Genomic DNA, 12,669 nt, shown 5'->3' with positions numbered 1-12,669 from the left:
TCCTCCCGCAACTGCGTAACTCTCGGCTCCACTGCTAGGTGGTCTGTTCTCTGGTTGGTCAGCGGCACGTTCCCCGCTCCCCACTTCCCCTGCCAGCTTCTAGAGCGGACGACGTAAGAACTGAAAAGAGCTATAACATCGGTTTTTGTTTATTGGTAAGTAAACATGAGTTTCATTTCCGCACAATAGGTACAAAATCTTTATAATTATGGATAAATTTACATTGTGCCCACGAATGGGATTTTCGGGGATCCAGTACCCACTATAGATATGTTCCTATTTTGTACTCATTAATCCAGAGTTTGTACGAGTGGTTGAACTTTCTTCGAGCACCCCCACCCCCTTTCTTAATCAGAAGGTGTGCGCACGACTCTGATGTAACGATAATGGTAGTGCTTTACTTTTGGAATCAAAGTAACGGTCACGTATTACTTATGGAAGTAAAATATAAGTAATCGTAACTTTTTGAGTAACTAACTGAATTCTGCATATCGAACCACATCAGTATTTTCTTTGATTCTGACTTGCAAGAATGCCCCAGAATCCTTGTTCCATATATGCAAATTTATACAACAATTCGACAAACACTTGTACGCATGAGTGTACCTTGTAATACTTCCGGATGGTTACAAAACGTGGAAAAAATTCTCATTTTCTTGTCCTGTTTTCTAAGTGCAGGCCATAGCGAACACCCCAGAGACTTATCCACTTACGTATGCACACCTCGCTTTTTTAGTACATCCAGAACACAGTTGAACGAATGCAAGGAGTGTCAGGAACTTTTTGTTGATTCACATGCAGTTCTAACCCAGGAAAACATGCCAAGTATGGGAAATATTATGGAATACATGCTTTTTGTTTGTAACAACCACTGCAACAAAATGCAGGAAGAACTTATTTTCAAATGATTTGCTAATATTCAACATGACATCATCACGCAGTGTACTCTGGGAAGAAATCGAGCAGAAAAATTAACGTGTGTTAACGAAAGCATAGGAGAGGCCTCTTCTTACAGCGAGAAAATATGCATTTCACAATTTTACACAGTTTTCACTGTTTCGGTAGGGCCTCAGAAAAGGTAAAAAGTACAAATACTCCTCATACGTATGATCACGTACAGTGGGATCCATGAGAATTACCGTGCAAATTTTCCATAACTATTTTCATTAATTTTTCTCTTGCATCCTATGTGTTTTTAAGCGATGGATTTTTATGTATGCTGGCGCCGAAGTTGTCAACAGCTTGTTTTGAGTTTTCTTTTAATTCTGAAGCTCTTATTGAATCAAATATAGTACACGAACATGGTGATGGACAATTTGCACGGTAATACTCATGGATCCCGCTGAATATGCAATAAATCACTAAAACTATACGCACAATGCTTAACCGGCATGTTTTCAAAGCAGACTCTAATTTGTTTGTCCGAAATATGCGCAATCAATTGTGGCGGAACTTGTTCGCTGAATATCATCCATTACCATGTGCAGGCACATAGCTAGGGGAGCTCGGGCTGAAGCCTCCCGAAATCCTACCAATGATTCGTTGGAAATAGCGTATAGTTGTAATTAATTTTTATTCCTTAGCAGGAATAATAAGTTGTAATACACTGAGAAATTCATGTTCAGGGCTTCCACCCCCTCTCTTTTTGACTTTATATGGCAGTTGCTGATAAGGGATGAGCCCCCCGAAATAATATTCTAGCTACTTGTCTGACCATACGTAACGAGATACCAAACAGAAATCTGTATCCATAAAGAATGCAACTTTAATGATTTAACAAATTTTCATATCTGATATTTGGAGCATTTCAAAAACCACAATAACTGGAAAATGTAATTTGAATTGACATTTCCCATTGCTCGCCTCACGTTGTATCACTTCTGTAAGTGGGAATATGAAAAACAATATACATTGCTATGTAGTGAAATACTTCTGCTCAACTTTCAGTGTGCTATTAAAAAACTGCAACTTGAACATTGTTTTGAGATAATAATGTAAACAAATTGATTGCTACGATAACTATTTCGGCATGAACATATACGGTAATTTGCACATTTTATGTATTGTACATGACTGCGTGCACTATTTTTTATATATCTTGAATGTGTGTTGTATATTTTGAAGTCATTTCTTGCTCTTTTGACTCTATACAGGGATTTTACTGAATAAATGCAAGTTATACATTCGAAATTAATGTTTAGTTGCAATAAATTTGTGGAGCATGTGAAAAAAGTTTGTAGTTAATGAAACTAAAAGGAAATTCTCAATGTAGAATCTTATGAACATACAATCCAAACTACAATTGAAATATAATATTGGGTTGTGTATATCTAAGGATGTATTTTCTTTGGAGTAGATGTTCAATCTTTGAATGTCAAACATTTCTTACGTCGACGATACATGTATAACAATGATATTCTTAAAAATGATAAGCATGCACTTTGAAAGTTGTTGAGTGAACAGAATGGTAGTTTTGTGGAGAAATGTACACTTCATCTCTTCTTTTATCATACAATCTTGAGTTACTACACTCATGCTCATAATTTAAGGATAATGCTGAATTTTGTACAAATAAATATTTGATGTGCACGTTGCAGCTTGAAATGATGTCCGGGTACTGTACCAAAGAACCTGTGTTGACTATGACCTTGATCCAGTGTGTGGTGTCGCTGTAAGCAGACAAATGACTCACAGAAGCGAAACTGGTGACCAGAGTACAGTGTCTGTAGGAAGTGTGCAGTTGTGTTCGGTTGTGCAAATAGTGAGTGTGTGAGTGAAATGGCTCAAAGAACACATATTGATGATGTAATGAGGGGAAGGATACTTGGGCGGCTAGAGGCGGGCCGAAGACAGCAGGTCGTGTCACAGGTGCTCTGTGTGCCACAAAGTTTCATCTCACGATAATGACAACAATTCCAACAGACCGGAAACGTGTTTCGGTGCTGCAGCAGTGGATGTCCACAGTGTACAAAACCACGAGAAGACAGGTATCTCACCGTAAGTGCACGGAGATACAGACGGAGTACTGCCGGCGGCCTTGCTCGAGACCTTGCAGCTGCCACTGGAACAGTTGTTTCCAGACACACTGTGTACAGATGACTCAAGAGGCAAGGTTTATTCGCCCGGAGGCCTGCAATTTGCATTCCACTGTCACACGGTCACAGAGTAGCCCGTAACAACTGGCGTAGAGAACACAGGACATGGACAATGGAAGAATGGTCTCAGGTACTCTTCACTGACGAGTCCAGGTATAGTCTCAACAATGATTCTCGTCGTGTAACCATCTCGCGTGAACCAGGAACCAGATACCGACCCGGTAACATCGTCGAAAGGAACCAGTATGGAGGTGGTGGTGTCATGGTGTGGGGTGGCATTATTCTGGGTTCTCGTACACCCTTGAATATCTTTGACAGAGGTACTGTAACAGGTCAGGTGTACCGGGATGTTATTCTGTAAGATTACGTTCGTCTTTTCAGAGGTGCAGTCGGTCCTACGTTCCTCCTGGTGGATGACAATGCCAGGCCACATCGAGCTGCTATTGTGGAGGAGTACCTTCAAACAGAAGACATCATACAAATGGAGTGGCCTGCCTATTTCCCCGACCTCAACCCAATCGAACATGCTTGGGATGCTCTAGGCCGCCGTGTCGCGGCACGTCTTCCACCTCCTCGGACCCTTCAGGAGCTCCGACAGGTACTGGTGCAAGAATGGGAGGCCATACCCCCAACAGCTGCTCTACAACCTCCTCCAGAGTATGCCAAGCCGTTGTACTGCATGTGTCAACGTGCATGGGCATCACATTCCATATTGAAACCTGTGCACATGCTCAAAGAACTGTGGAACAACAATTTACAATCTCCCTTGCTTTGTATCATATGTACGCTCTTTGGTTTTTCTCAAGTTTTCTGCAATAAACAGAGTTAAACAGGGTATGTGGATGTCTTTCTTGTGTGTTCAACATGTGTCTTTGCTACCACAACTAGTTTGTTTTAGTGCTATATCGTGGAGCACCAAAACCTCTATTATCCTTAATTTATGAGCATGAGTGTAGTAAGGAAATAAGTTTCTCGATCACAGAATCTAGTCGTCTTATGGGTCATCTATCAATAACAGCGGGCTGGTACACTACATGTATGATGTAAAGTCGTCGGACCAGTCTGTTTGCATGCCACATACCTTTGCAACATGATCTACAATAAATCCGATGATATTGACCGGTGAACAATAATAGTGACTGGATTTTATTAACGAGAGCTTGTTGCCTTCCTGCAGTAAAGATCACTCAGCAGAGGGTGTTGGAGTGAAAAGAAAGCAGGGAATCATCTAAAGAGGACAATGGCATTACTGTAAACAAGTTGCAGCCCATGTCTAAACGGTGAAACAAGGCAACTATTGCTCTCCACGACAATATAAAATTACCACTAACCCCAGGACGGCAAAGGCCTGAAATATTCTTGGAACAGTTTGATACTATATGCATGCGTGTGATGCAATAGGGAAAACAAACTATAGTTCAGTGTTCATTACAAGATGATTCACAACCAAGCCCAAAACCAACTGCAAGAACTTTGTTTTTCTGAAAACTTTTATAGTACAATGTGTTCAAGTTTCAGCTCGTACCATCCCAAGTTCGATTCAAATTGTTGAGACAACATCATGAGGACAATTGGGGGAGCTAGTTCAAAAGACGAACTTGGAGTTTCCTTTCTAAAATAGCAGGTAAGAGTGATAAGAGACTTTATGTGTTGATTATACGTCACCCAAAGCGCTGTTGTGACAAGAAATTGGTACAGGATTCATCAGCAGCTTTAGATACATGGTTCCCCTGCATACGTGCTTTACGATATTGCCAGGGCTTTCGATACTGTTGAGTGTTTTAGTTGAGAGTTGTCACGTGCCAGTTTCGATGACACAATGAAGGTTGCAAGGAGGAATGGTTTCTCGGAATCGACGAGAGATGGCAGCACGCTATATAAAGAGGAGCAAAGGAAATTATAAAAAATTTGGAGCGGAGAAGAGGGATTATATATATTATAGTAAATTGAGAAATATATAAAAGAAGAGTTCAAATACTATGAAAGAAGAAAATAGAATGTTGTATATAGTAAATTAAAATAATTAAGAATATGGTGGCATATGAAACGTTTAGGAAAGTTATTAAGTAAACGAAAGAATTCCGAAATCTATTCTGTCTTGATTTCTCTGACGAGGAGAACATCGTCAGTGTTTTTGTTGTTTGTCCCCGGTGGCGCTGTGTCAAATTAGACGCCCCGAAGCACTTTTCGGTTGCGCTCTTTATTAGTCGCACTGGGCCATTGGTAGCGCTTGTTATTAGCGATCCTGGTTATTCCCCTTTGGTCGTTAAATAGGATGTGGCGCTATTGTCAGTTTAGTCGACCCTACTCTTTCTACAAATATAGCTTGTATTGTTTGCCAAAGAAGCGGGGAAAGCGAGCGCATAAATAAGATTACGCTTTAAAAAAGGAAAGATAATAAATTAAAAGAAGAAAAGAAGAAGAAGCCTTTTCGATTATCAAAGAAGAAGAAGCCTTTTTGATAGTAAAAGAAGAAGAAGCCTTTTCCATATTAAAAGAAGAAGAAGCCTTTTTGATAATAAAAGAAGAAGAAGCCTTTTCCATATTAAAAGAAGAAGAAGCCTTTTCCATATTAAAAGAAGAAGAAGCCTTACGACAATCAAAGAAGAAGAAGCCTTGTTGATAGTCAAAGAAGAAGAAGCCTTTTCGATAATCAAAGAAGAAGAAGCCTTTTTGATAACCAAAGGAGAAGAAGCCTTTTCGATTATACATATATATATATATTTTCTCTGTATTTTGTATAGTTCTCAGAATATAGATCCGAATTTAACTATATCATCTTGGCTATAAAACGCTTTCTTATTTGGAATTCTCAAATAAAGAACCTATCCCCCTGAGATTAAGATATCTGTAGCCGTGGTAAATAACATTTAAGTACGTACCCACAAGGGGCGTAGCAGAGTCACTTCACACAACAAATTATATGTATAACAGAACATATGCTTTGCAAAATTATTTTACAATGAGTTTTGCGCTTTATCACCTTAAAATATTCGTGGATACAGCAACAAAAAGCAAGGGCGTTTAAATCCTTCGCGTAAATTGGCAATTGGAGTTGATTTATTTCTAGTTCTTGGGAATACAAAGTACGTAATTCAAGACATACCAATGTAAAAAGCACTTTCTATAGTATACCAATCAGGACAGCACACTAAGAAACTGTCAATTACATGCTGTATGTCCTGTCTTCTCTGATCCAGCGCTGACTCAATTTTGAGTTAATCATGCTGATATTTTGAGCTCTTATCACACCCATGTTGATTTTGACTATTGTTTTAGAATATTTTATCAAGGAGCTTGTTCATGTAAGACAGATTTAGAAATTGTTCTGAAATGAATCTTTCATCGTCAGATAATTGTCTAATTTACATTTAGAGTTTAAGAAGGTATCTGATATGAGTTGAAAATAGCATGAGAGATCTCCATTCTTTACACACACACACACACCCACACCCACACACACACACACACACACACACACACACACACACACACACACACACAAAATACAATACAATATATGGGACCAAAGCATTTCTTTAGGGCCAATATTTTCCTCACAAACTTCGAGGTAACAATACACAGTCAATATAGAAGGTGATGATTAATTTCAACTCTTCTGTTATAGATTGCCAATTGAAACCTGTTCCCTACAGTGGTAGCTTGTGAGAATTGTTACCATGAAATGAAACTACAACAAGAATAGAAACAATATTTATTGATTCTTTTGAACTTTAATATTTGTATTTCAACTTTAATATAATAGATGTACAGTTAAAGATATACGAAGTATATAACAATTTCGATACTCAGTATAAAAAACAGTACACATGTTTCCTTTTTTCTTCTTTGTGTGCAAAGTGTTACATAATAATTGCATATGGTAAATCTGATTACTGTCTCTCACAGGGCTCAATAACTGCGACCAAGTCACCTGCTTCAACAAAATCTCCATTCTTATGCACTATTTTCACTACAATACCTTTAACAGGAGACGTTGTTATCATTTCAGTTTTCATGGCCTCCAAAATAACCACACCGTCACTCTTGTTCACTCTGTCGCCTTGCACAACCATGCTCTTCCAGAAGCGACCTGCGACCTCCGCATGGAGGAACACTGCGCTGTCTGAGAATTGATCCTTTTCACTTTGGCTTTCTTCTACGGTTTGCTGCGAATTCAGTTCAGCGTTTGAGATCTGTATCCGACGAAGGATCTCCTGGTTGCCTTTCATCTGGCGAGAGCGGAATTGTTCGATGGATATCTTGTTGTCGGACAACCAGTTTATGTACTCGCCGTGGTCGAATACACAGTCTTCAATGTCGATGTTGAAATTCCCGTGTTCCACCTCTTCGCACATGCGATCGAGTTCTTCCTCCGTCACGGGGAAGTACTCGATCTGATCGAACTGCGACAGGAGCCACGGTCGTTCCTGTTGCCCCAGCATGAACCTGTCCCATATCGGGATTGTCCTTCCAACCAGCTGGTACCCACCGGGAGACTCCATGGTGTATATGCACATGTACATGCCGCCGATGCCAACGGTGCCATTGGGAGTGTAGGTTCTTGAGGGGTTGTACTTGGTTCCCAGCAACCTGTGACGGGGATCTAGGGGAACAGCACAGGGCGCACCCAGGAAGACGTCGCCTAGACCCAGTACCAGGAATCGAGCAGAATGAAGAATATCGCGGATCTCTGTTCGATCCTGGAGATCATTCACTTCCGTCAGGAAATCGACATTGTTTGGCAGCCACGGAGCTGTTGAACGGATAGTCTCAGTGTACCGCTTCACAGCTTCTAGTGTCTTCTGATCCTCGAACGCGAAGGGAAGTTTGATTAGACGTGATGGAACTGTCCAGTTCTCACCACACCGCAGATGTTTCTCGTATCTCAGCATTGTCTCTACAAGCTCTCGTCGACTCGTCTTTGTTCCGTCGAACTCAATCAACAATGACCTTACTCCCGGCGATATTTCAACAACTCCTCTAGTGTTATAGTCCAGCACAGTTTGCCTAAACTTAAATACTCTGTACGCAAGATTGAGATCCATGACGTTCTCCCCATACTCAATAAGAACGTAGCTGTCACCTGACTGACGATAAACCACTTTTGGTGCCTCAGCAGTACATCCTTGTTGATATATGACTGGATCATCTATTTCGATATTATTTCGATTATTTCTAGCAACAATGTCTAATGGCATTTCGTCACGCATATCCTCAATTACACGATCTTGCCATTTTCTAAGCTGGATGGCTAGGTCGTATGTAACAGACACAAATTTGATTACGTCACCGGGTTTCACCTGTCCAACCTTCCACATCTCAGCCTCGACAACGACCGCCGGACAGACGAAGCCTCCTAGAGTTGGACCATCGCAAGTGAGTATTACCGGTTCGTCACCTGTAAAATTAATGGCTCCCATGGAGTAGACGTAATCGTGTGTGTTCGACGGATGCATGCCCGCCTCACCACCGTCCTCCCTAGCCCACTCTGGCTTAGGACCAATAAGACGAACACCTATGCGATTGGAATTGTGATGCACCTTCCACTCACAGCTCAAGAACGTTGCCAAGCTTGACTCTGTGAAGAAATCAGGTGCCCCGTGAGGGCCAACGATGACTCCAATTTTCCACGTAACAGCATCCACCTTAACTTCAGTTGGTCTTGATTGGAGAACTGCAGGTATGGCTGAAGGAGATGCTGGCATAGGATGAGATACAGCTTGTTGGTCTTCAATAAAAAGAACATCGCCTGATTTTAGCACTCTTCCGTTGAAACCCCCAAGATTACCAAGAGCAAACGTAGACCTTGAACCTAGACACTCAGGAGCATCTATTCCACCACGAACAGCAAGATACGAACGACATCCATTCACAATCTTTCCCATTACAAAGGTTTGACCGGCTTTGACTACAACAGGCATCCAAAGAGAAACCGGTTCTCCGTCAAGTTTTGCGTGGCATTCACCACCAGTTATGGCAATGGTCGTATCACAGTGAAATATAATACTTGGACCAACCAGAGTAGCTTCTATTCCTGGTGCCTCGGGATTGTTACCAACTATATGGTTTGCAAGACGAAAGGAGTAAGAGTCCATAGGTCCCGAGGCGGGGACACCTACGTGCCACAAGTTTCTTCTACCAGGATAGTCTTGAATTGTTGTGTAGCTCCCAGGAAAAGTAATTTCAAAAGCCAGTGGGGCATATTCGAATGAGTCAAGCACTTTGGTGGAAATTTCAGCTTCTTCAAACATCTTTGAGTTCACAACTGAGCGAAGGTAATCTAAATTTGTCACAACACCATACACAGCGGTTTCATTCAGAGCTGTACGCATTTTCCTCAGTGCGTCTAGTCTGTCCTTACCATGTACTATAATCTTTGCAATTGTAGGGTCGTATTCTGCAGTTATCTTTGTTCCGTTCCTTACCCATGTGTCTACACGAGCATCCTTCGGAAATTTAACTTCAGTGATTTGTCCTGGAGACGGTTGGAAATTCTTCACAGGGTTCTCGGAGTACACACGAACTTCCATCGCTGAACCTCGGGACATTATTGGTTGCTCAAAACTAGGAGACATTTCTGCTGCTACGTATAACATCCACTCCACAAGGTCCAGACCTGTAACAGATTCAGTGATAGTATGCTCAACTTGAAGTCTGGTGTTTACCTCTAAGAAATAGAAGTCTTGGTGTAACTCGTTGTATATGAACTCAACAGTACCTGTACATTTGTAGTTTGTATAGCGAGCCAAATCTTCGGCTGCTTTCAGCATCTTTAGGCGAACTTGTTCGGGAAGATTTGGAGCAGGAGTCTCTTCAATTACCTTCTGATTGCGACGTTGTAGGGAACAGTCCCGCTCGCCTAATGAGATGACCTTTCCATGCCCGTCTCCGATTATCTGAACTTCTATGTGACGTGCTTTTTCAACGTAACGTTCCAAAAACACACCAGAGTCGTTGAAATACGAGTTGCCTTGATGTTTCACTATATCAAACACCTCAGCGAGCTCACTTGCGTTGAGGACACACCTCAAGCCAATGCCGCCTCCTCCTGCAGTCGATTTCACCATAAGGGGATAGCCAATAACTTTAGCACTCTCCAGAGCATCTTCAACGGTGTTCAGGAGGTCACTCCCAGGGAGACATGGTACTCCGATCTTCTTGGCAATGTCACGTGCTGTGTGTTTTAACCCTAACGTGCGAATGGTATCTGCGGAAGGACCGACGAACACAATACTAGCCTTTTCGCAAGCCTCGACGAAATCTGCATTTTCAGACAGAAGGCCATACCCTGGAATGATTGCTTCTGCACCAGTTCTCTTAGCAGCCTCTATGATCTTTGTGATGGAGAGATATGTTTCAGCTGCAGTGGTACCGCTGAGGGACACTGATTTGTCTGCATCTCTAACGTGCTGTGAATAACGATCTGGTTCAGAATACACTGCAACCGATTTTATACCCAGTTTCTTTAGAGTATTTATTATTCTAACGGCAATCTCACCGCGGTTGGCGACAAGGACAGTATTGAAAGGTTTTATACTTCCAATGGATATATCTTTACTATAAGAGTTCGAAGCACCGTGCAGTTTGTGGAGAGACGTTTGTCGACTCTCAGTTCCTTTGCAGATGAATCCCATGATGCAACGACCATCAATAAGCTCAACTAATCCAATTCCTAAAGGAATGTATAACCCTGAGATCAGTGAATGTACGTTTCCATTGGGAATATGCCAGACTTCAACAAAATTTGGCCCACCAGAAGGATACGTGTTTAGAATATTTGGTTTGACGTGCTGATTATTGGTGACCGCATAAATATGGTATTTGTCACATGTTGTTTCGACCTTAAGCTTGGCGCCAACTTTTTCCAGTAGGCCATGAAGGTCCTTTGCATGTCTATGTCCAATAACAGTAAGTGAAACGGATGCAGTAGAAACAGATGGTAGATTGGGTATAAGGTTGTCACCTCCGTTTGCAGTGGAGCCCAAAGCTCCAATCTTGCGTGGACATACATCATTGGACAGGAAAGATTGGGCAAGATGTAGCAAGGCGTAATCATTGAACTTCTTAGATATCAGCGTTATTCCAGTCGGCAGGCCATCAGGACGGAATCCAGAAGGAATAGCTAATGCACAAAAGTCTGCGAGATTAACGAAGTTGGTGTAAGTGCCTTGACGAGAATTGACCACGATTGGCTCGGCGGCAACTTCTTCAAACGTGGGATTCAAAGGACAAGTGGGCACTATCAATGCATCGTAGTGACCAAACTCTTTGTCCACCAGCCTCAGGATGTCCTGGCGGAGGTATTCGAATTCGAATGCATCTGCAGCGGAGTACTTTTCTGCTTTGATGATAGCGTAGACTGTCGGATTCATTTCGGAGTTTCCAGACACTAGAAATTCCCTAAGCGCTGCGTACCTTTCAGCGACCCAAGGCCCTTCGTACAAGCAGTTTCCAAGCCTGTAGAGAATGGAGAAATCTGTTGGAACAATTTTCACTCCTACACTGGGAAATTTATCCACCGCTTTCTTGAAGAGGATAGGATTTGTGTTCTCCCCGTACCATGAAGCGTTCGTTGGAACTGCACAGATGGGCGACTCCCGAAATGAAGTCAACAGTTCGTCGGGAAGACGACGTGAAAAGCTGTCGGCTGGGTCGTACTGAGCGACAATGTTGAAGATCCGCTGGGCATCTCTTAGATTTAAGGAGAATATGGACACGCAATCCAGAGATTTGCAAGCCGGGACGACACCTTTCAGCGAGATAACGCCTCTGGTTGGTTTGAGGCCGATGATGTTGTTAAGGGCGGCTGGAACTCGTCCCGATCCTGCAGTATCAGTTCCGAGGGAGAAAGGAACGAGTCCTCTGGAGACGACAGATGCCGAACCAGCACTGGAGCTTCCAGCAACGTGTCTATCGGAGAATGCAGAAGGCACCTTGCCATAGGGTGAACGGGTACCAACCAAACCGGTGGCGAATTGATCTAGGTTAGTTTTGCCAACCACGATGGCACCAGCTTTTCTCAGTAAAGATACGACTGTAGCGTCCTCAGATGGTTTGTAGAGGAAAGCAGGGCAGGCGGCAGTAGTTGGAAATCCTGCGACGTCAATGTTGTCTTTCACGGCATAGGGGATTCCATATAAGGGCAGATCCTGAAAAAAAATGTTGAGTATATCATGAATTAACTTTTTAAATTTCCAATGTCTTCAATGGAAGATTTTTAAGGGACCATTCAACATGTTATGAATATATAAGAGAAGCTATAACTAGGTGGATAAATAATCTAAGTGGTCTTTGCATTATTCAAACTATAAACAAGTACTTTGATGAAATGCTTCAAACAGTCCCTCCAAATTTTATGGATAATAAATTAAAAGCCGTACGTGTATTTACAATGAGTTTCTACGTCTTGCAGCATTGTTCTTTCGTATATAATTGTAATACTTTACATTATGAAGTTATTCTACATAGGAAGCTCTAGAAATTAATTAATGAGGCAATCCGAGGAGAATTTTTTATCCAGAATGTAACCTACTGCCAAAATTCTGGACTGCCAGTGTTGCCAACCAACAAC

At 41.9% G+C, this 12,669-nt stretch overlaps 1 protein-coding gene across 2 annotated transcripts in view; it reads right to left on the bottom strand.

Moving 5' to 3' along the window:
• Window positions 1-6,916: 6,916 nt before the first annotated feature.
• The window catches only part of LOC145989812 (uncharacterized), a 54,960-nt gene continuing 49,207 nt past the window's right edge, over window positions 6,917-12,669 (bottom strand). For both annotated transcript variants that reach the window (XM_083125174.1, XM_083125173.1), the window contains exon 3: window positions 6,917-12,247. In XM_083125174.1, coding sequence (XP_082981300.1) covers window positions 6,989-12,247 — 5,259 coding nt within the window. In that variant the 3' untranslated portion in view covers window positions 6,917-6,988. The remainder of the gene's footprint in view (window positions 12,248-12,669) is intronic.

This window comes from Lepisma saccharinum, chromosome 7, assembly GCF_977018435.1.
Source record: "Lepisma saccharinum chromosome 7, izLepSacc3.1, whole genome shotgun sequence".
NCBI lineage: Eukaryota > Metazoa > Arthropoda > Insecta > Zygentoma > Lepismatidae > Lepisma > Lepisma saccharinum.
The sequence above is the reverse complement of the archived record's forward strand: the minus strand, read 5'-3'. Positions and strand labels throughout refer to the sequence as shown.